This window comes from Phalacrocorax aristotelis, chromosome Z (genome assembly GCF_949628215.1).
Source record: "Phalacrocorax aristotelis chromosome Z, bGulAri2.1, whole genome shotgun sequence".
In the NCBI taxonomy this organism is placed as follows: Eukaryota; Metazoa; Chordata; class Aves; order Suliformes; family Phalacrocoracidae; genus Phalacrocorax; species Phalacrocorax aristotelis.
The window spans coordinates 13,140,828-13,164,367 of NC_134311.1; the positions used below are offsets into that span (position 1 = coordinate 13,140,828).

The 23,540-nt window shown below is 52.0% G+C and overlaps 2 protein-coding genes across 5 annotated transcripts; one reads left to right on the forward strand and one right to left on the reverse strand.

Annotated features, from left to right (window-relative positions):
• Nucleotides 1-1,330: 1,330 nt before the first annotated feature.
• HEMGN (hemogen) lies at nt 1,331-14,285 on the forward strand. Of its 4 annotated transcripts, none has more exons than XR_012657943.1 (8): nt 1,372-1,613; nt 4,824-4,917; nt 5,383-5,654; nt 6,827-7,026; nt 7,877-8,099; nt 11,060-12,174; nt 13,298-13,556; nt 13,799-14,285. XR_012657943.1 is itself a non-coding variant. In XM_075078613.1 (4 exons), exons 1-4 carry the CDS (start codon nt 1,532-1,534, stop codon nt 6,931-6,933), a joined length of 555 nt encoding a protein of 184 aa, XP_074934714.1. In that variant the 5' UTR covers nt 1,331-1,531; the 3' UTR covers nt 6,934-7,054. The 4 variants fall into 4 exon arrangements, 1 of the variants encoding a protein (XP_074934714.1); XR_012657944.1 differs by having other exon boundaries at nt 7,945-8,099; nt 13,211-13,556; XR_012657942.1 differs by having other exon boundaries at nt 7,945-8,099.
• Nucleotides 14,286-17,605: 3,320 nt separating this feature from the next.
• On the reverse strand, nt 17,606-22,543 carry FOXE1 (forkhead box E1). The gene has a single exon (XM_075078910.1). It carries the CDS (start codon nt 22,462-22,464, stop codon nt 21,583-21,585), a length of 882 nt encoding a protein of 293 aa, XP_074935011.1. The 5' UTR covers nt 22,465-22,543; the 3' UTR covers nt 17,606-21,582.
• Between the last annotated feature and the right edge of the window lie 997 nt (nt 22,544-23,540).

Here is a 23,540-nt window from a genome sequence, read left to right on the forward strand (position 1 = left end):
CAGAAAGCAAAGGCTGTACATTAAAAAAAAAAAAAAAAGCCTGGCAAGAACTGGAGGCAGGCCAGATCTGCTCACCCCTGAGGAGCTGATCTGCTCCAGAGTAAGCCTTGGGACTGCACAAGGAGATGGGATCATCCCTACTAGGAAAGGCAAGCAATTCCCAGAGGACCTGGGGGTAGCCACATTGTCGGGTTCTTCTACCAACCTTGGAGCCACTTTGAATTAATTTGGTGGGGGAGTTAGGGGCACTAGCACCTCACCAGAGCATAAGCAGTTGAGTATTTCATGGAGAAAATTGCTGGTAGAAGCTGAATCCCAAATTCACTGAGTGGCACTGAGTGTGTTAGAAACTCGTCAAAGCAGTGACGTGTCCCTGGTCCAGCAGAATTTTTATGCACAGGTGTAATCTTAAGCTTTTATGTGCTATTCGGCATGAGAAACTCTGAAGGCAGTTTGCAGAGAAGGCCAGGATTCCCACCTCATCTCACATGCAGAAAACCGAGGCAGACCAACCTGGGGGCCCGGCCATGAAGACCGCAGAGCAGGGAGCAGGATCTCATGATTGAAGCCATTGTACCAAGCAGAAACTTCCCCTTTGCAACTATACTGGACCCAAAGATGGCCCTACAGAGGCTGTGTGGGCCTGCATGCTGTGTAGGTCTGGGGCTGCAACGGGCAACAGGGAGCTAGGAGCAACTACTAAGGGATATCCTCCTGTGCAAACAAGGGACCAGCTGGGCCTTCGCTATGGTTTTACTGGGGCTGCCCATTGTCATCCTGCTTCATGAGGGAAGTGCTTTGCTCATGGCCTTGATCCACCAGGTACTGGACCAACAAGTCATTGGGAAATCCTCAACATGCGCAGGCCTTTGGCTCCAGTCCTGGTATGGATTCATTATTCTGTCTGGATTTCCCAGAAAGGTGGTGCAGATATTGGATAGGTCACATGAATTTGGCTTGGGGGTTTCCAAAGCATATGATGTGGCAGCCACCCTGATCTCGTGCAGCAGACAGTCCTGCCGTGAGGGCGACTGGAGTGGAGATGGAAGTCCTTTCCCACCAGCACTGCCAGGGTCCTATGAAAACACATTTCAAACAGTATAAGTCCCCTTTCAGACCTCACAAAGGGTCGTCAAGGACTAATACCACATCCCTGCATCTCACACTGGAAGCCAGCAGCAAGGCAGTGCTGCATCCTGCCCTGCCCTGCAGCTTCTCTCTACTGTAAAGGAGGACATCTGAGTTACAGTTTAGCAGCAATGAGTGTAAATTTCCTATCTGAAGCGGAATTATTTGCTGTATAAAAGCACTAACATGTTTTTCAACACATACAGTAGATCCTGGGCAGAGACTCTCACACCTTTGCACTCTGATAAGGAAAATATTATTACCCTACTAGTGGCCAGGCCAGATAAGAGGTTTTGGGCGGGCAGTCTGCTTTTTTTTTCAAGCTCTTATTATGCTGCACCAGTATCTCCAGATGCCGTACCCAGGGAACTAAGCTGCTTTCTATTTAAAATTGCAAAGAGCAATGGAGAGTTCAGGCAAAGGCTATGCTTATTCGGACTCTTCCCTGCCACCTTCTGCAGCCCGTGAGGAGCATGCTGTGCCAGGTAATGATGAGACCACTCTTAACTGGAGTTTTTAGAGAGAGGAGAGAATGATGTTTGTCACAAGTGATTTCTAAAAAAGGAGTTAATAATTACCAGTGTATGCTTGGGGGATGGAGGATGCACATTTAACTGCAAATATATGTGGCTTTTCCCATATTGTTTCAGATCACAAAGGCAGAAGCACCTATAAAGGCTTTTCAAAGCAGACAAAGTCCTTCAGGCTGCATCAATATATTGTCTTCAGATTGGCAATACTGTCTCATTGTTCTCTTAGCTTGATGGATTTTTTTTCTTTTCATTTCATCTCTGTATCTTTGTGTCCTCTGCTAAATAATTTTTCATCAGGATGCAGATGTTTTACTGTGACCTTTCCCGCCTAGTGCCAGCAGGTGACAGACAGCTTTGGAGCAGCTGTGGGAGTGCTCTCTTGGACCAGTTGGAAGTGAATGAGCAGTGTTTGCTACCTGTGCAAAATAATTTGCTTAGGGTGGGTGGGGAGGGAGACTGACTGCAAGCAGTTAAAAATGCTTTTATGGCTCATAAGACATTTTGAAAGGTACAGAAAATTACCTTGCCTGCAAAGGGATGTGCAAGGGATTATGAACTTCAGCAGTTAAACTGAAGCCCTGTGCAGATCCTTCTATTGCAATTTGTAACCTCATCTTCCCAGGCAGCTTCCTGCCTTTTGCTATGTGGATGGCAGAGTGATATCCTGCTGACTGTGCCCTGCTGCCTCTGATACTGCTTCATGTCAGGGAACAGCCTCCCATTTGGGGAACATATACTCGCTGTGCATTGCGCAGTCCAAGCGCAGTGTTTTTCGTCTCAGAGGCTGACAACATCTCTGGTCATGCTGAGATACCCCTACCATGACTGAGAAACTCTGGCACCGTTCTTTCACATCACCTTCATGTCTGTATCGCATCCTGTTGTGCTGCTTCTCTTTGGTCTGGTTAGGCTGGAATGTTTTTATGAGAGGAGCCGTCTACTCCTGTATGGCTCTACTGTGCTCAGAGCGGGCTCCTGGAACTACTGTACAAAAAAAGCAATAAAAGAATAGAAAAACTAACAGGAAACAACAGAAAGTAGGATTATTTTTTGTTTTGTGGTTGTGATGGTGGCTGTTATTATTAGGCAGCACTTGGGATAACATGCCCACATTTGGGCAACTCAGCACAAGAAAGACAAAGGTATACTGGGATGAGTCCAGTGCAGGGCTACCAAGACTGCTAAAGGCTGGAGCGGATGACCTATGAGGACAGGCAGTGGAAACCAGGCTTGTTCTGCCAGGAGAAAAGAAGACACGGAGTGAGATCTCATTGCAGTCATCCTCTGCCTAACAGGGGTTACAGAGAAGGGAGAGCCAGACTTTTTAGGCGTGCAAAGGAAAAGGACAGGAGGCACCACATCCACATTGCAAACATGGCCAGATAGAAAGGAAAAAAAATTGAGAGTGGTGTGGACGCCAGAGAGGTGGGCTTTGAGGTATTCCCAACTTCCCAGGACAAGGTCCTGGACAGCCTGATGTAATTTTAAAGTTGGTCCTGTTTTGATGAAGACACTGGAATAGAGCCAAACAGAAATCCTTTCCAAGCTAAATTTCTGCAAGATTATTATAAACTATCAGAAGTGTCCTGTGTAAAGATCTACTTTGGGTAGAGGTTCACTCCTGCTGTCAGTTCTGGGGTTTTATTTCTGTCCTGGGCTATGATTTTTCTTGAGTTTAACAGACATCTGGGATATAAGAGCTATAGTCCAAGCTCAGCCTCAGAAGTCCTTCTCACCTTGCCAGTTCTCCCAGCTGGACAAAGGAATGACAAAATGACCATTCCTCACTGATTTGACCTAATACTTTAGTGTAAGCTGGGGCTTTTTGTGGAAGGAGCTGGACCTGATTACATCTGGAAGGAGCAGGTCATAGTTTTGCTTCTTCATTGTGTGGGTTTTGTTCAAACTATGAAAATCAGCATTTTTGTGAATACTTCAGTGTACGTGTGGGAAGAGTCCCCTCTCCCTCCAAGACCTGGGGAAGTGATGTTGCTCCTGAACAATGCCTTTTGTCTCAAGGGAGTAGTCTCATACTACTTGATCTAAGCTACTTCTTTATTATCACAGGCTAGAGTCCAAGCTAGAAAATTAAGGGCTGACTGGATCAGAAACCACAAGACCTATTGCCACATCATCAGGGAGATGGTCTGTTAGGACAAAGGCATAGGGGAGGAGGTTCAGTGATGGCTTCAGCGAAGTTCAGGAATTCATTTGCCCAGGTGTAGATGGCTGAGATATCTTTGCCTCAGGAAGCCATTTGGAGTCCTTTGCAGCCAGTGAAATGGGCACGAATTACCTTGGCATAAAAAGGCACTGCACAGGGGTGACTGGGACCTGGGGATGCCCCTTTTCCCTGGTGACTGTAGGTAACCTGCACGTCTTGCCCAAATGGTAAAGTCAGCATTGGAGCTTTCTCAAAAGTCAGTCTGTCTTCAGTCCTGCCATGGTCTTCTTTGGAGCTGCAGAACAGCTTGGGCTGCTTGTATGGTCTTTTGGGCCACTCTTCTTACCCCCAGCAGTGTGTACTAGCACTGTTCTGGTCTCTGGTTGGGTCACCATACCCTAAAGGGTCTCAACCTAATACACACAAGCATCTGTGAACAGCAAAGCCTGTGCCCTCTGGCTCACCCCCTTGCCTCCACAGACCTGTTCCTATGTTATAGAGCTGACTGTTCTGCACGGCAAGGCTTTCTCCTTAGTTAGACAAGCATCTTAATCGCAGCTGTGGCCAGTTGCAGCTATCTGGGGAAAAGGGTAACAATGGAGCAAACACAAAGAATTATTCTGCAGCCTGTAGTGATGTCTGGCCAAGGGATTTCATGGTGTTCTCATGGCATGGGAAGCCTGCCCAGTGCTTCCATCAGGCCCCAGGTCCCTACAGTGGTGAGTAGGTCTCCTCAAAGCTGCAGCAGCAGGAAGTAAACACAGCTAGAAATTTAGAATAACTTTCAGCACAGGAACCTGAGAGCCTTGGGTGGTGTGTCATCAGATCCTATCCACTGAGGATGAGCTGGAAGTACAGCACCAAGTAGTTTCATATCAAGATCCACTTCATGACAAAAAGAGCATGGCCTCTTGCATCAGTGCTCTGTCACCAGGCAGGGAGGGATCGAATTGTCCCTTGGCCAGGATGTCATGTTAGCACTCAATTTGTCCTTGTAGATGTCATCATCACCCACCGCTTGAGGGACCGGGAGCTGCTCCGGAAAAGAAAAGCAAAAGCTGAGGAGAAACAGTCAACTCAGTGGGTTCTGAAGTAAGTCTTGCTTATGCTGTGGAGTCGTTTTCTTGGTGTACTTAACCTGAGCCGAGGCATGGCAGCCCAGCCACTCCATCTTCGCAAAAGGACAGACCCACGCTGGGCCCCATCAGTCTTCAGTGGGGTAAGGTGGCCTGCAGCTGGTAGCTGCTGAAGGTCTAGGCACGAATTGGGGGGCAGACATGGGTAGGGAGGTGGGTTATGTAGGGAGTGGGTTGGGTGGCAAGCAATCCTCAACTACAGCATGGGGCCAAGGATTAATTTAGTGCTCAAGATCCTGCCCCTGGTGCAGCCACAGAGGGCTGCCATGCGGGGCTGGGGAGGTGGGCTGCAGAAATGCAGCCTCTGCTGGGATGGACAGGGTTGTGATCACAGCCAGAGGCTTGGCAAAGTGGTCTCACAGCAAGAGGGAAAGTCCTCTGCCCCATGCCAATGCTTCACCCCTGTGAAACCCCCTGGCAGGGAGCAGAAGAACAAACGGCAAAGGACAAGCAGAGGAGCCAGGCGAGGACGAGGCCACCTGCCGGCAGTGGAGCCCATCCTGGAGCCAGAACTGGAGCTGGACCACCAGCTTGGCCCACAGGAGGAGGCTGAGCCAGTGCCCTCCAAGTCAGCATCACCTGAGCCAGTGCATCAAGAACAGCTGCCTGTGCTGACCATCCAGGACCTGGTCAGTGGAATGCAACAGGGAGCAGTGGAGGGTGAGCTGGCAGCCAGGAGCCAGGATCCTACGGGTGAGCTGCCAGAGAGCCACTGGCCCTGTGGGGCCTTGGGGATCAGTACAGTGGCACCTCTTGAGGACTGTCAGCCGAGGTTAGCCCACCATAACTACCAGCCTGTGGCACCACTAGGGCACATGTCCCTACGCCACCAACCGTGACTTGGGTAGATGTGAAAGGGGCAGAGAAGATGTTGAGGCTGTGAGGGGCAGATACTCCTCTCCAGGTCACAAGGAGTGATAAAAGCCCACTACCATCAGTAGAGTCATTGGCACAGGGACTGTTGTCCCTGGTCCTAAATAGCTTCTTGTCCTAAGGACACCTCTGTGGCTCTGCCAAGAGCTAGGTTAGGGCAGAGATGCTGCAGAGAGAAGATGTGGTCTCTTGAGTCCAGAGCTGGTCAGGGATAGTCAAAGCCCAGACATGCTCTAACCACAGACCACCCAGTTTTGGGGCTGACACAGGTTGGGGTGGAGGGTGGGGAGGATGGGCACTAGGGCAAGGGGTGGGTGTCTGCGGGGGACTACCCCTTTGGGAGCTGCCAGGACTGAGGCATGGAGGGCACTAAGCTGCTCTGAACAGCAGATTACCTTCTGGGCTCAGGAAATCCATTTACGGTAAGACAGCTTGGGCCAGCAAGAGTTGCTCCCAGATTTGCCTTGGGAAGAGGAGAGCACATTTACTTTAGTGGTCAGTGGGCCAAGCATGCAAGGTTGCTTCAAAAACCAGTAAAACCTAAAAACTGCTTCAGAGGTGAGCATCCTCTGACCCCTGATTACTGCATTTCCAGCAATGTCTGTGCCAGGGGCGAAGAAGAGGCCCCTTGCTACAAGATGTGCAATGCCCTCATGCCATGTAAAACAAGCAATCTGCATCTTGGGAACTGGGGCCAAGTGGGGCACACCACACCAGTCCAGCTCCTCACCCTGAGATCTTGAAATGGGCAAGCATCAGGGCTGCGTTTATTTGCCTCCTGTCTTTAAACGCACCAGGACTTTACCCTCTCCAGCTCCCCTCCACAACCCCTGGGACTGCTGTGTCCTTTGAAAAGCAGGCAGACAACCAGGAGCTAGCTAACAATACAGGCAATCACAGGAGCCTGGCCTTGGGGGCTTTAGCACAGCATGGAGGTGTAACACATGAGAGCCCCCCAGTATGAAATGATCTGTCTCTTACATGCCTTATAGGTGAAGACGAGGTACTGAAACCAGCAGAAGAAATACCAGAAGCTTTGAATACTACTCTGGAAAATGACCACCAGGATAACAAAGAGAGCACATACGTTCTCTTCTAATTCTCTTTGGTTTTTTTTCTCTATGTTTTGACTCCTGCCCAGCAAACACTGATAAGAACTGGAGAGTGATTGCTTTTAACCAGCTCCTTCCTCGTGAGTAATAAAGCCCACACTCTTCTGGTCTGCTTTCTGTGCTCTTTCAGGCTCCAATGAGGGGAAATGCAGTTGCTTGTGCAAAGGCAGTCCTTTGGGAGTTGCCTGCTGCCTGTGGCTTACAAGTCCCTCTGCCCTCTCTGCTGGCAGGCTGTTTCACCTGGGTGGTGGTCCCACGGAGGGCTGCGTGGTGCCCCACCACGCCACAGTTTAAGTGTACAGACTGGCATCCCTCCATCTTTCTGAAATGCATCTCTGATTTGCAGAAATATGAGTGGTGTTGCGAAGCAGAAACCCACCATGACTTTTAGCTGGCTGGAGCTGCCTGACATGGGCTTTCTTCCCCAAAAAACCCTACAGCCCTTTGTGTTATTATTTTCAGTTTGAAGGTGTTTCTCAGTCTGTTTTCCTCCCCAGTACACAGCTTACTTTCCTAAAGCCTGGAAAGCATTTTGTTTTCAGTTTCTGGGCAACTTCATTCTGGCCTTCCTGAGCCACTGCATTAGGCAAACAAATGATGGTTGAAATCAGCTCAGTGTGACAGGTTGAAACTTGGCTGAACCATACACTTTTGTCAGGGAAGTGCCGTTTGGGGCAAAGACAGGAGCCACTCTGCATAGGTGCCATGTCCCTGGCTCCCCAGTCACACACCCTGGCTTTCCTGAAGCCAGGAAAGAATGGGGCACCCTCTCTCTTCCCACATTTCAGGTCTTGTGGTCTTCTCTCCTGTGCATGGCAGGGGCGGTGGCTGTCTTACATTCCTGTAATACCCTGACACGGAGGGTCTTTCTCCTCTTGGGGTGGAGGTCTCTATTGCCATTATCTGACTTACCAAGGGTCTGTCTCCCAGAACACAGGACTGGCCAGGCCCTGAGGTCACCCTCGATTTGGGGGATTTGTGGATTTTTTGTGTCTCAGGAGATGTCGCCTCCACTGTCCCAGAACCCTGCAGGCTCTGCGTCTCAGAAGATGAGACATCTCACTGGTGACATCAGTAACACTGTCTCTCCAGTAACAGGATGGACATCATGGAGACCCACCCCTGTTTTGGTCCCAGAGACATCACATGAGAGGTAAGCGCTCACAAGCGCTGAGCACTGCCTTCCCACCCTGAAATCCTGGGATGACCTCTGGAGTTAAACCACCAGAAGCTCTAAAGCACCTGGTGGGTGTCAAAGCAGAAAGCATCCAGCAGCTCCATAACCAAGCAAATGCAGTCCATTCCCCACAGGCTGGGTCCCCTGGAGAAATGGGTTTCCCTATGCAAGTGTCCTGGCACTGTTTTGGTTTCCATAGACATCTCGGCTAACTCAGGGTTGCACTTTCCCCTTGAGTGACTGATACCAGTGGGAGCAGAGCAAGATCTCTCACCTTCTGCCATGAACTACCCAAACCTTGTTCATAATCCCAAATACTTAAGGCATAACCTGAGGGTCTTGCAGAAGCCCTTTAGCATGGAGGGAGCTGTAGCCAGGGAGGATGCTGACCCCAGACCAAGGTACTGGGTGACAGCAGCTGAGGCTGCACTGGCCTGAAGGGGAGCCAGAGGCAGGAAGCCATGTAATGGCTGAGCACCATCACAAAAGCTGTGTTGGGGTCCTCCTGCAAGTGTGGTGTCCACACCACATTGCAAGGAGGCTGGGCTGTAGGGTCTGCTGCTGCCAGGCAGACCAGGAGACCCTTCTGCCTGGCAGAGCTCCACACGTGCCGTGGCAGAGGCCAGCAAGAGCTGATGGCTCTTTCCAGTTCTCTAACCTGCTGCAGTACTCACAGGGAGGATGAATCAGCCACGCTGCCCACCTCCATGTCTGCAGACATTTAGGCTCTCCTGGCTCCCAGAGCTCTGTAGATTCTGGGGAGAAGCAACTTCTGGGAGGCTTTAGACTCATCTCACAGACCCTGTCAGTCAAAAAGGGCACAAAACAACCACATGTCCCCTTCTCTGTTGGTCAAGTGGAACTGTCAGAGGTGACAAAGGCCTGGCAGGGCGGGACATCTGTGAACATGGGCAATGCTTATTGCTGAAACACACATGGGCAGTGGTGCCGATCTTGCACTGAGAGGACTGGGGAACTCCCCGTGGGCAGAGGCTCATGGAAACCAGAGAAATCACCTCTGTCCATCCCTGCAGAGATGCCTTTGGTGGCCGCGAGGTCCTGAAGTCACCCTGGGACAGCACGCTCTGCCTTAGAGCTTCTCTCACTCTCACTGGCTTCCCTGGCAGTCAGCAAGAAAGGCGTACCTACAAGCAACAAATCTTGTTGCAAAATAGCCAAGGGAAAGATAAACCCTCCTTATCAGCACTTTCACTCACAACCCACTGTTTCTTTCTCTGACAAAAGGACAGATAACAGAGCTGTTGCTTATATGGATGGGGTTCAGGTGCAAAGCTGGACACATGGGGGTCCATGTGCATTCCTGATGTATGTCCTGCTGTCTGAATGGACCTGGGGACTGGCTGGCAAGGGTGACTGTACCTAGGGGAGGGAAGCTGCTCTTTTGAAGATGCAATGCACCACCTTCTCCCTCCCTTTGCCTCTTCCTGAGCCCCAGAGAGATATCTTTACCCAGAGACATTAACAGAGTGTCCAATAAAGGAAATTTTCACCCTCTGAGATGACAAGTAGGGTCTGGGTCTGACATGAAGGGGAAGACTGGGGGAGGTCAGAGACCTTTAACTGACTGTAGCCTTCCTGGTAATAAAGAGTGGGTGATGGGTGCAGGGAGATGGCTTCTGAGCTATGGGGCCAGCACAGGGAGCTGGATCAGTGCCCAACACAATGCTCTCCTCCTTGCTGTGCTGTGCTGGTGAAAGGGCTGTGTGAGGCTCTTCTGGGACACTCTGACCTGCTACCTGAGCCACACATACCAAGGCAGACATGCTGTGATATGCAGTGGGTATGACCACTATGACTGTCTCCTCACTCGTGAGATGCAGCTTGGTGTTTGTTAATGTCAACTGGACTGGGCTGACCATGCTGCTGTGAGCTCATCTCAGTGCCACAGGTCCTGTCCCCTTGTTCTGCAGAGTGTGGCGAGCTATCCTGAGGGCTGACAGAGATGACAGAACAGCTGAGGAAAGGGAAGCTGGTGTCACATCCAGGAGAACCAGACTCCCCTCTGTCCACTGCCAATTACCTCTCAATAGCCTTCAAGGAAACATGCTTCCAGCTCTATGGCTGAAGAGAGGTTGGCTCGTTTGTGCACCCTGGCTTCCTGCTTCTCAAATTGCCTGTGTGAAATGGGGTCCTCCACATTTGCAGATAGGGGTGATTTGTGGCAGACTGTTGCTCAAGGGTGATGTTTTGAACAGGGAGGGTTTTCTGGTCCTTTGCAGAAGTGAAGCCATAGCTAAGCCTAAGCAGAAAGAAGTGGGCCAGCAGCTTAGAGCCAGAGCCCATCAGAGATCAACAAAAAGTCATTCCACACCACAAGAGCCTGGTCTTGCGGAGATACGAACACTTTCTGGTTGATTTACCAAAATTGACTTTAAGCAGTAAATCCTGGTGACAGCAAATACACACTCTCTTTTCAGCCACTGTTTCCTGCTCAGAGTATGTTAGCTGTAATCCTTCCTGTTCTGTGTTCACCATATAAATAAATACCAGTCTAATACTGCCAGGGCTGCCAGGGACTCCAGCTGTGCTCCACTGGCTGGCCTGGCTCTTCCTGTTTCACCAGGAAATGACATAACTGTAGAAAAAGTTAAGTGGGAAGAGATGTCTGGAGATCTTGAATCCGACCCCTCTCAAAGCACAGATAACTGAACAGACTGCTTAGGGCTTTTTCCAACGAAGTGTTGACCACCTCCAAGATTGGAGATCCCCACCTCTAGTCCCCACCACAGGGCTGCCCCACTCTCATGGGAAGAACGTCTTTCCTTATGTCCAGCCAGACTTCCCTTCATCACAGCTTTTGCTTCTTGCCTCTTGCCCCATCATGGTGCACTTCAGAGAAGACCCCAGCTCCATCTTCTCTGTAACCCTCTTCAGGACCACAAGTTAAGACTCCATGCTTGCCTTCTCTTTTCCAGGTGAACAGATGCAGTTCCCTCAGCCTTCTGTGCTCCAGCTCCCTATCTTATTGGCCTCCAGCTGGCTAGGGTCCAGTGTAACAATGTACTGGGTTACACTAACTGGATCCAGTATTCCAGGTGTGGGCTTATCCACATCAAGCAGGGGGAATGGCCACTGGCCTCACCACGCTGGCTGAAACTCAGTCCTTCTGGATGGACGTGGGTCTTTCAGCATGGTTGTGCCTTTGTCTCCCTCAGGCTGCCTGAGGTTTTCGCCAATGAAATGCAGAAAATGCAGAGCAAAGAAACGAGGGCATGGCTTGTGTGGTAAACAGCGTGATCTGAGCTTCATAGCCTTAATAATGATTCTTTTTTCAACCCTCTCTGTACACACTATCTTCCAAGAAATTTGCAAAAGTACTAAATGTTGTTTGAGTGCAGAATTACATGCCCCTGGAAATTACTGCTTATTTGTTGGAATGTTTAACTGCAGACTGAAAGTGCAGCTCTAGCACTGCGTTTTTACAGCTGAGCATTACATTCTGCGCAAGAGGCAGCCACCAGTTTTCAGGTTCTCAAAGAAGTAGCTTTGTATTTCCAGCGGGAAACACCTTGATCACTGACCCAGAGGGTGGCCTTCGGAGCCCAGCGCTCCGCTCCGAGGGGCTGCCCACGCAGCCGGCGCCGGCTGAGCTCCCCCGGAAAAAACCGACGCCGCAGCGGCAGCAGCCGCGGGCGCCCGGCGAGGGCTCCCGCAGGCTTGCGAAGCGCTGGAAACCCGCCTCGGCCCGCGGTCCGGCAGCGCTCTCTAGCGGCAGCACCGGCCCCGCGTCCCCCGGGACGCCCCGGGGCGGGGGGGTTGCACCGCCACGCGGCGTGGCGTCTCCCCGGTGGGGCTCGGAGAGTGGCCTCAGGGCTCTGTGCTTGTGCTCCGGGCGCTGTGAGACCTGCCACACGCTGCTGCTGCTGCAGGAGCGGCAGTGCCGTTTGCAGAAATGAAGAGTGAAGTGACTTCCTGGCCCAGTGGAAATGACCACGCTCTCTCCTCCTGGCTGTGGAAGAGTCCTGTGCGTGGCTTGGCCGGCGAGATCTCACTCGGGTTGTCAACAGCAGGGATGTGGCGACTCTTAGAGGTGAGGAAGGAACCTCATTTTTTATGAACGTTTTGCTCTGCAAAGGTGAGCGTTTTGTTTGTAACAGTGTTAATTGTTGCACTGCTGGTAATGTTGATAAATTGAAGTCTAGCTCCTATTGTGGCAGAAAGGTAGTATATCTTGTATCCACGTGAGTGGGAAGGCTCGAAACCACTTGCCCTGGTTGCTTCAAGTGGGGCTTTCTTTTGCCTTCTCTCTAGAAGTAAAGGGGAGGGGAAAACCTCCACAAAGACAAAATACAAAAGACGTGACCCAAGAAGGAAAATTGTTCTTCGCAACATGACTTGTTTTTTAAATGCATGTTCTCTGCAGAAAGTTCTAAGCTCTGAATCACCCTCTGCTTCCTCCATGAGTAAAGCCACAAATATTAACAATAACAATCCAGGCACAGCCTCTCACACCATGGCAGAGTGGGACCACTCACTACGTGTCTGTGGCCAACTTGGTTATTTCTGCTCTTGCCTGGAGAATGGAGCTGAGGTGTGAGGTCAGCCTTTATACAAAGCCATGTGAGGGCATCTGGAGACTATGGGCTTTTCATGTGACCACCCAGTCCACTTTCCTTTTGCCCAGCCAAACTCCATCCACTACAGCCCCCAGAACTCCTTGAAGTGCTATGTGCATGGCAAAAGGCCAAGGCATGGAGCGCTTTCTCTTGCATTTTTCTTGGGTTTAGGATAATTATCCCAGTCAATCTGAAGTGCATTTGCTGAGAAGCATTTTTGCTCAAGTGCACAGCTCAGACTCTCCTGCACCATTGACTGTGCTCAAGCAAATAGTTTACATTAGCTGTAGTTCACTTAGTGGAAGAAAAGGTGCCCCCAATTCTGTGATCAGACCTCAGCAACCACAAGCTCAGACAGGTTTTACAGGGAAATTTTCTATCATCTCCCCTCTGCTTCTCCTTCCCACAGAGTAGTGTTTAGGGCTGTCAGGATCCCACACTGGTGGGAGCTCTCACATACGGAGTTGCATTCTAATTTCTCTCACCCATGTTTTCTTTTGTTTGCCAAAGTGAGACATAGCTGATCACTGATCAGCAGAAAATCCACGCTAAGAGCTGAGGTGCTGAAATTTCCACTGCCTCTCCATGTTTCCCCAGCCTCCAGCCCAGCTCCCAGCCTCTGTCCCACAGCAAGGACTCTGGCTTGGTGCCAGTGGACACAACACCAGCAGAGGAAACCCCTCCCGGGGCTGTATCTGTCTCACTTACACCTCCAAGACCTGCCCACTGGCAGCACAGGAGACCGAGCCACAATAGATGTAGAGCCCTGAGACACCACAGAAAGAAGAACAAACTTCACACACCTCAGGAGACAGTCCTCTCCCAGCCACTGGTGTGGGGGCTCTTGGTTGTGATGGTAGGTGGGACCTGGTCTTAAATACAGCACACAAATATGTTATTAATCTGGGGCTACGGCTTTGTGTTGACCTCACAGTGCAGAGGATTGGGACTTGGCTGGTCATGTCTTGGCCTTAGCTCATTTTGGCTTGCTTGGCTCTGACAGTAATCCGTAGTCAGATAAGTAGTACCTACATTTGTTTTCATTTATACTGATAACAATTATTTGTTCTGTGTGGCTTGAACTGTCTGTGATTCCAGGTCAACACCGTGAGTCCCAGCCTATCGCAGTGGTCAGTCACTCATTGCTGCAGGAGTGCAAGCCCATGTTATTCAAGAAAAGGCAATTTTAGAGAAAACAAGGAGAACAGAAAAAGAACCCCAATTTGGGAACCACTGAAAAACAATATACACACAGAAATAAACTTAAGTGAACTCCAAGACTGAGAAGGAAGAAATCATCACCATCAACACCATGTGCCTTCTGATGAAGAGGATGAAACCGTTACCAGGAACATTATGATCTGCCTATTAAAGACATCAGGATGCTTGTTACTTGTTGTAAGACCCCCTCCCCACTACCCTTGCAGTCATCAACCTCAGGACACAGGAAGGGTGAACATAACATCAAGAAGAATTTGTGTGTGTGGGTGCATAGCAATCTCAGCTGTGTTACTGAGGTTTGTTTGTATTAATTTGGATTATGAGACTAATAATTGAAAATATATTGTTAAAACCTCTGCACATAGTAATGGTAAACCCTTGGCTTCACTTACAGTGTTCTCTTTTCTATTGTGCTGGTTTGGGCTGGGATAGAGTTAATTTTCTTCATCGTAGAGGGGCTATAGGGCTGTGGTTTGGATTTGTGCTGGAAACAGTATTGATAACAAAGAGGTGGTTTAGTTCCTGCTGAGCAGGGCTTACACAGATTCAAGGCCTTTTCTGCTCCTCACCCCACCCCATCAGCAAATGGGCTGGGGGTGCACAAGGAGCTGGGAGGGGACACGGCTGGGACAGCTGGCCCCAACTGGCCACACGGATATCCCACACCATATGACATCATGCTCAGCATATAAATCTGGGGGAAGAAGGAGGAAGGGGGATGTTTGTAGTGATGGTGTTTGTCTTCCAAAGTCACTGTTACGCGTGATGGAGCCCTGTTTTCCTGGGGATGGCTGAACAGCAGCCTGCCCATGGGAAGCAGTGAATTAATTTCCTTGTTTTGCTTTGCTTGTGTGTGCGGCTTTTGCTTTACCTTTTAAACTGTCTTTATCTCACCCCTCACTTTTACTCTTCTGATTCTCTCCCCCATCCCACCAGGGGGTAGTGAGTGAGTGGCTGGGTGGGGCTTAGTTGCCAGCTGGGGTTAAACCATGACATCCATCCAAAGCAAGATTTGGAGTGTTACACAGGAAGGGACAGGGGCAGGAGTTAGGAAGAGAATAAATTTGAACTGGCACATCTATGCCTACATCTCACTGGCTGCTCCTTGAAAAAACGGACTATGATCCATCCCACTGCCACATTCAAGCAACGGGAATATTTGTGGAACCAAATATTCTTTACCAGAGTCCAGCATTGGGCTGTCACTTACACAACCCTGTTTTAGAGTGTTCATAGCTAAATAATGTGCCATTTTGTCATGGCTCCAGGGATCCCCACCATGTTCAGATGAGATGGCCAGATCTTGATTTGTACAGCAAGATCTCCCAGTGGGCTCTCTGCCTCCTCCTGCTCCCATCACAGCAGACATCTCTGTGGTTGCTACTTTTTGACTAGCCTAACCAGACTCAGTATGATGGGTTGGGATGGGGTGGCCAGGGAGCCACTGTTTAATTGGCCAAGTCTAGGGCCAGCACTCCAGTGAGCACTGACCTGATGATAGACTATGTGCTAAAACATATAGCTATAGAAGTGGTATGAAGCCTAGGACACAGTTTGTTAACCTCAGAAGGTGACAGCCTGGACTCGTGAGTGCCTTTTCCAAGTGGAAGAGGTCAACACGAGGTGCAGACAGTCTCCCTCCACGAGCTAGCCAGAAGTATGATTGACTCAGAGGGCTTCATGCACCAAGTGAGCTGTGCCTCTGCCATCAGACCAAGAGCTCTGGTGCTGGCTCAGGACTCTCTCTGAACAAAAAGGTCATAAGCTGCTCATCAGCTCCTTTGTCAATTAAGACCTCTTTGGGTGGTCCACATCCAGACAACAGCTTTGCAAATCCCTAATTTGCTAGCAAATCTGAGCTTCCTGGCATCAGAGAAAGAAGGGATAGCAGTGGGCCCAGTAAGCCCCTCTGAGCCAGCCCACAGCTACCATTCTGCTTACTCCACAGCCACTTTCACCCAGACATCTGGCCCTGAATATACAATGACCCTATGGACTTCCAATCATCAGAAGAGGCTAGGATACACCCTCCTTTTCCTTTTGGCCCAAGCAGTGTGGCAAGGGTACTTCATGCATTATTGGTCCACATATACCCTGGGGACCACCAGCTACACCCTGTGTTAATGCTGACAGAGATGACGAGAGTTCAGTCTAGCAGCCCCAAGCAGGGGCTCCCAACCAAGACCCCCGTTGCCTCCCTCTCAATCTGCCCACACAAGCAGGGGTTGGGGTGACTGCTCCAGATCCAGAAGTAGCTTCCAGAAATAATCCCAGATTCCAGGTATAGCTGATGCCATCATCTCCCACCTTGACTTCTTGGCCTCTGACAGAGAGAAGACATGAATTCCAACAGGAGGAGTGAGTTGAGAAATCAGCTCTGCTCTCTAGACAGTGCCTCCTATGAATCAGGGCCCCAGGTCTACAGCAAGACAAGAGTGTGAAGCAATTCCTTGTGCTGACATGGGCCACTGTATCCCCATACATCAGACTCTACAGTCATCCCCCCAACAAGCACCAGCCTTCCTGTGCTCACTTTAGTTCCCATCCAGGTGCTGCACAACTGGGACATCTATCTGATCACTAATGCTGGCATCACAGTTCTAGGTAACAGATGCAGCTAAAGCCCATCTCCAGGTGTGCAGACTGACCTCTAACTACAACTCACAAAGCTTTGGACTCCCTCCAAGGTAGTCCCTCCTGGCCAAATGGCAGCTACCTCCCCTGCCTACTCCTTCTCATAAATTTGATGCACTTTTTGGCCTCTTCCAAAGGCAGATAAATCATACCTGGGAGTCCCAGAGCTATTAAAGTAGACCCTCCTATCTGCTCTTTGATAACTGAACAGATTGACCTACCTGTTCCCAGGCAGCTTGGGCTGTGACAGGACACCAGCTGCAGAGCTCACTTTCCCTGAAAACCCCTTGGGAAGCTGGTCACCACCCTCTCAGCAGGAGAAGGGGCAACATCTGCCATTGTCTTAGCCACATGCAACCAGATCATTGCCCTGAGCCATGGAGTTACCTCGGTTGCCCCTGAAGGCCTGTTACACCCCCCACTAGCTATGATTGTTGCTTGATGTATTGTTCCCACAGATGCTGCTGTTGCACAAGGTGAATACAGTGTCAGCCCGCGGCTGTAGGAACTACGTCTCTACAGCCAAAAAACTTACTGGCCTGGGGTGCAAGAGGCAAGACCAAGCATTTCTGGTGCTGCTGCCACAGGACAGGCAACAAAATGTTGTCTGCAGAAGTAAAACCTCCAGCAGGACTGGCTCCACCATGCTGGAGCAGCTAGAGAGTAATTAGTGCCAAGCACAATTCCCCTGCCCATCTCTCAGCTTGTGTTCTTACTGCAGGTAGTAGCTGTGGCTTCCCAGCCTGCCCCTTTTTAGCAAAGGGTGGAGCAAAGGGTGCATGCATTGATGTGTGGGGTGTGCTTATGGGCTGACAGGAGACCTTGAAAGCAGACTGGTGACTCAAGGTGTTGCAGAAGTATGGTAAGCTCTGGCCTGGCCTTGCCACCCGCTCCCTCTCTCCCTGCAATGTCTTCAGCAATCCCAGCAGACCAAAAAAAAGCCAAGGTAAGACAGACACAGTGAAATGCAAGGAGTAGCACATGGCACACATCATCACTCTCCTGGTCTCAGACATGCAGGAAAGGCTTGAAAAAATCAGAGGCACTTCATTACAAACAACAGAACAAAGATTTATTTCCATTACAAGTGAAGTAGAAGAGTAAATACAAAAAAACCTCCAATGCAGAATAAAACGTTCTCCTAGGCTACAGCCTACAATCCACCTGGATTCCACAAACCACAAGTGCAGAGCCTGGCTGTACCAGACCTTGGGCAGAACAGGAACCTAGAGGCTCTGTCCTTTCAGGAATGAACATTTTGATGGCCTTCCTCTCTTCTCATCAGTGTTTATACATACTGTTTCCTACAGGGTTATAACCCAAACCTATTGGACTCATCTCCCAGAAATCAACAGCTAGTTTGAAACTTAGACTAACTTTTCTAAAAGGAAAGCCCTCAGATATTTACAATAAAGCTTCCAGAAATCAAAATTTTCCTTATTCTGGATGGCGCCTGAGAATTACAAGCAAACTCCCAGCCAAAAATACATTGAGATCCAAATGTTAAATGTATCCCCATGGCACAAGCATACATTGAGATCCAATTGTCTAACATATCCCCATTCCATATCCCCATATCCTCACAGACAGGCCCAACCCCATGGCTCCCCAAGGATACAACAACCATATCTTCCTCTGTCTGCAGTCACGCAGTTGCATGAGACACATAGCTACATACACAAGCGCAGGGTCAGCACATCCTGCTGCCACAAGTTAGAGCCTGGACAGGTCTGTGATATTCAGCCGACCCTTTGCATCTGAGCCTGCACGATAGCTCAGAGAGATTGTGATAGCCAAAAAATCACAGCAGTGCTGCAGGAGGTTGGGAGTATTGCCAGCACTACTACAGGACAGGTATAGCTGTGTCTACCTTTCTCTCAAAAATCCCAAAGGGCAGAGACCCTGCACAGATGTGGAGTCCCTTGAAGGGTCCATGTAGCTCTTCACTGTGCACAAAGCTCCTGCACAGGTTTTCCAGCTGCTTGTGGCTGAAGCTTAAGCAGTTTGTGGCCATGTGTCTCAGGTCCTTGATGAAACAGGCTCATCACTGCACCTGCTGCAGAAAGTATACTTTCTAGGTATGTCTGGTTTCCCTAGCTTGTAAGTATAAAAGATCTGGCGAGAAATAAGAACAAGCATTTAGACCTTATCTGCAAAAAATATGCAACTGAACCTATCCAATTTGTGCCTTCTGAGTCATCAAGATCTATCATACATGTCCTCCAGACACTGAGTTGCTGAACTTGCTACAGATGCTATCTGAGGTCAGGAGCAGCTTACACGAGACCTGTATCATCTCTGGTCACCTTTTTTTTTTTTTTTTCCACACTAGCACCAGGGCTAGATCAGAGAATAAAACCAGGTTGAAGTAATGGGAACAAGGGCCAGAAGACCTTGAGGCTCAGGAAAACGATCCGGTCCACACTGATAACTGCTCCTACAGGAAGTAAGGAAGGCATTAAGAGGCAGGACAGTTCCTGTCCCAAACCTCTCCCTACTGCCAAACCAGAAATGGATCAGCATGTCTTGCTAGTAAAGGGACACTGTCTAGTCCTTGCAGCCGATGAAAGCAGACAGCCAGCAGGCAGCTGTCAAAAAACTAAGAGCTGGCACAGCTAGAAGTACACATTGTCTTCCAGCTGGTGAAGGGAGAAGTTGGGAGAAGAGCTAGCATGGCTGCTGAGGAGACCTGCCCCAGGCTGAGGCAGCCAAGCCGCAGAGGTAGGACTCTGTTCTCTCCAGGATGGAAGCAGCCTCTGGACATGGCTGGAACAGAAAGGACATGGAAAGAGACAAGGCAGCTCTTCCGGAGGGAAAGCAAGGAAGGGAAAACTCTGATTCACCTCACCACATCAAAGATCCGAATGAGGCCTACACTTGCTGCCTGTGCTAACCTCCCCAGCTCCGTGTACAGGCAGCAGAGTTTCCTGCAGTACCACAGAAAAGTCCAGACAGACAAGGGGCAGGAGCGCCAGACCAGCCCCAGCCTCCCAGCCCATGAGGTGGCTCAGCCACCACGTTCCATCCCGACCGCTCTGAGGGAGGGCTGGGCACCTTGAATCCAACACCCATCTCCTACTACAGAGCCCTATGGAACACAGCCATACAGCTTCTCCTGTCCCCCCACTGCAGACGGCTTGAACATGCACCCAAAACTCTGCTGTGCGGACACCCAACCACCTTCCTGCTTCACTCCATTTCCTCCCTCTCATGTCCCACTGGGATACTCGGACTTTAGCACCCAGAGAAGGCAAGGAACCTGCCCCTTCATAAATTTCATCCTGCTGAGGACGTCATTTGAAAAATCCTCCATGGAGCAGAAGTCACAGGTGTCTTCATGGGATCAGAGCTCTTTGCAGCAGCGCATAGCAGCAGGACAAGAGACAGTAGACATGAAATGAGACTAGAGATGTGCTGAATGGATACAAGGAGAAACTTCTCCTGCATGAGGACAATCACATTACCAAAAGAGACTGTGCTGCCTCCATCATTGGAGGTTGTCAGGACTCAACTAGGTAGCTCCAAGCAACCCGGTCTGACTCATAGCTGACCCTGCTTTGAGCAGAAGGTCAGAACAAAGCTTCCCAAGGTCTCTTCCAGCCTGACTTAAACTATGGTCTGTACCCTTTTGTGGCGAGAGAGACCCTGGTGTGTGCACACCCTGTCTGCTCTTCTAAAGCTCTTGCTGCAGCTCCAGCTGCACATTCCACCTTCCTCTCCCCATTCAAGGCTCCACCATGCTGCAGTACCCCTCACCAACCTCCTCCTGGTCCTGGTCACACAGGCTCCCACCTCCACAGGAAAGAGGAGCTGAATAAGGAGATCTGGATAATACCAGGGCTACATTGGCTTCCTCTCCACTCACAGCCACAGGCAGAGCCCTGGGAATCCACCACCTCTCTGGGGCCCTGTTGGGAGAGATTTGCTTGAGTTTCCCCATGGATCCATTTTCATGGATCTATTTTCATGCCTTGCACAGCCGTTCCTATCAGTTGTCTCCTCTCCGTGTTTTCCTCTATCCTTTTTTCCCTCCTAGGAATGTTTGAAAGGGGAGCAATCAAAGATGAAAAGGCACCACGTCCTGCCTTTCTCACTTGTTTCAGGAAGGAAAATTTTCCCCCATAGATGCTGATTTCTCTAGGCTACAGACAGAACAGGGCTGACCTTGGGGTCAAAATAATTTGGGATGTAAAGATTTCCATAGACCTCTGGACCAGGTCTCCACTCAGAGCAGGCCCAAACTCAATGTTGGATCCAACTCCAAAGCCAGATCAGGTCACTCAGGCACTGTCCAATCAAGCTGGGCAGACCTCAAAGGGCAGAGATCCTACAGCCTCTCTGCATCTGTCTTCCAGGGGCTGAGCATGCTCATGGTAAAAGCTTTTATACTTCCAGTCCCACCATTGTCCCACCCCTGCAGTATACAGCATGATCCCGGAGGGATCCGACTTTCTGTATTTGGCTGCAATCCCAGCATCCAAACCTTCCCCAGTCTTGACCACATTGCTGGTGTGAAGCCTGGCACTAACGCGATAGCATCAGCGACACGCCACCACGTTAGTGCCATGCATTCTGCTTTTACAGCTTTGGCTGGGAACCACTTTCTCCTGCCTCTCTCCGCCCCCGCCTCAGCAGGTGTTTTGTTCTGTAAATACAATAATCACCAGCGGAGAGATTTATAAAAGTGGGATCTTCCTCAATAGACCAGGGGCCCCAGCTGGGTGCACCAGGAGGGTGGGAGCCTGGCAGAAAGCTTGGAGCACTTGTCCCAGGAAAGGCAGTAGAAGAGCAAAGGGCTGTTTGCCCCATGCAGGCACTTGGGAGCCCCTAAGGCTTCTCTGGTGAGACCAGAGGGGGCTTGGCAGGGCCCCCTAGACCCCATGGCTGAGAGTGGTGCTCCTCGCCAGGAGGCCCGGGCAGGTGGCAGGATGCGGCGGCACAGCCCAAGGTCCTCCAGCATCTTCCTGGACGGCCCTCTGCCAGGCTCCAGTCCGCGCCGTCGGGCACCCGGCCCTTCCCGGGCTGGGTCAGAGCACCGGGACGAACCTGTCAGGGCCGCCGGGGTAGGCTCCGTGCCGCGGTCCGGGATCGGCGGCGCTCAGCTGCCCTTCGGTGCCGTAGGCGTGGGGCAGCGGCGGGTAGGGCGCGGGGGAGCGGCTGCCGTAGAGCCCGGCGGGGGCGGGCGGCGAGGCGGGCAGCACGATGCGCCCCGACGGCGCGTACAGTGGCCCGGGGCCGGCCGGCGCGTAGGGCCCGGGGGCGGTGGGCAGAGGGGCATAAGCATGGGGCAGAGCGGCAGCAGCGCAGCCCTGCGCCGGGTAGGAGGCGGCGGCTGCGAAGGCGCAGGAGGCGGCGGGGGCCGGGGGCAAGTCGGCGGCGGGCGGCGGGGCGGACAGCGGGAAGAGGCGGCAGGGCGCGGCGGGGCGCTCGGCGAGGAAGGCCGGGTAGGTGGAGAGGTCGCTGCGCTTGAAGCGCTTCCTGCGGCGGAGGAAGGAGCCGCTCTCGAACATGTCGCGGGCATGGGGGTCCAGCGTCCAGTAATTGCCCTTGCCGGGGCGGCCGGGCTCCCGCGGCACCTTGACGAAGCAGTCGTTGAGGGTGAGGTTGTGGCGGATGCTGTTCTGCCACTTGCGGGGGCTGTCGCGGTAGAAGGGGAAGCGCTCGGTGATGAAGCGGTAGATGCCGCCCAGCGTCAGCCGCCGCTCAGGCGCCTGCCCGATGGCCATTGCGATGAGGGCGATGTAGCTATAGGGCGGCTTGCCCCGCTCCGCCGGACGTTTGCGCCGCCGCCTCCCGCCCCGCACCCCCGCCGCCGCCGCCGCCGCCTCCTCCTCCCCCGGAGGCCCCGCGTCCCCCTTCAACGGTGGCGGCGGCGGGGGGCCCGGCGGCAGCCGGCTCTCGGCGGTCATGCGGCCGTCGGGGCGGCCCCGAGCCGGGCCGAGCCGAGGAGGCGCAGCTCGGCGCCGCCGCGGCTTTTATGCGGCGGTGTCCGGCGGCTCCGCGCCCGGGCGGCCGGCACTCCCCCTGCAACGCCCCGCAGCCCGGGAGGCGCGGGCAGGGCCGGGCGTGCCGCCGCCGCCGCCGCGGGCAGGGGCAGGGGCAGCGCCCTGCCCCTGCGCCCCCCCCCCCCCCGTTGGTCCCCGTCCCCAGCATCGTCGGGGCGCCGCCATCCCGCTGCCGTCGGGAGCGCGGAGCTCCGGTGGATCGGCGGGCACCGCGCGGAGCACCGAGGTATCTCCGGCGTCCCGGTGCGGGGGTCCCGGTGCGGGTGTTTCCAGTGCCTCCCCCTGTACGGCCCGGTGCTGTCGGGGCTGGTGCGGGGTGAGGTGAGGCAAGGGGCTGCCACTGTGCTGTTGGAGGGGATGCTGCCGGTCCACAGCACAGGGCAGCCGGCTCTGGGCAGTGTCACCCCACACGCCTTTGCGGTTGTGAAGCGATACAAACGAACTAAACGTTCAAAGAAACCCGGTGACAAATCTACATGGGGAGAGAGCGTTAAGCAAGGGCTTAGGCAGTGCAATCTGTGTGCAGAGCTGCTGCCTAAAACATGCTCAGAATGGGGCCCGAACCTCCAGTCCCCCAACAGTGATTCGGCACAGAGCTGGGCTCCCATGCCCCTGGTTTACCCCTGATCTGACCTGCTTGCCCCTGATCCCTGTGCCACATGCTGCTTCCAACCATGACTCCACAGGCTGCTCCTGTGACATACTTACCTGCCAGCTCCCTCCTGCTTGCTTGAATACTTGGGGCCAAGGGTGATACCCGAGGACTGTGGACCAGAACAAGTTTCATGAGTGTGCTCAGATGGCAAGGAGCACTTTCCCAGGACTTGTGCCCTTGCGGCACCCACCCTGAAGGCTGAAGGCAGCACAGCCTTCTTGCCTGCTGGCATGGTGATCCTCGGGACCCAGGGGACTAAAGGCATGGCAGGAGGTCCTAGAGGTGGGACGGAAAGGGTTGATGTATGTGCACAGGGTGTGCACAG

Bases quoted from the DNA above. Each gene is read 5' to 3' on its own strand.
- HEMGN (XM_075078613.1), top strand. From the start codon at position 1,532: ATGGAGAGTTCAGGCAAAGGCTATGCTTATTCGGACTCTTCCCTGCCA. The intron at 4,918-5,382 runs GTAAGTCTTGCT...ACCCCCTGGCAG, and splicing joins TCAACTCAGTGGGTTCTGAA to GGAGCAGAAGAACAAACGGC. The intron at 5,655-6,826 runs GTGAGCTGCCAG...CATGCCTTATAG, and splicing joins CAGGAGCCAGGATCCTACGG to GTGAAGACGAGGTACTGAAA.
- FOXE1 (XM_075078910.1), bottom strand. From the start codon at position 22,464: ATGACCGCCGAGAGCCGGCTGCCGCCGGGCCCCCCGCCGCCGCCACCG.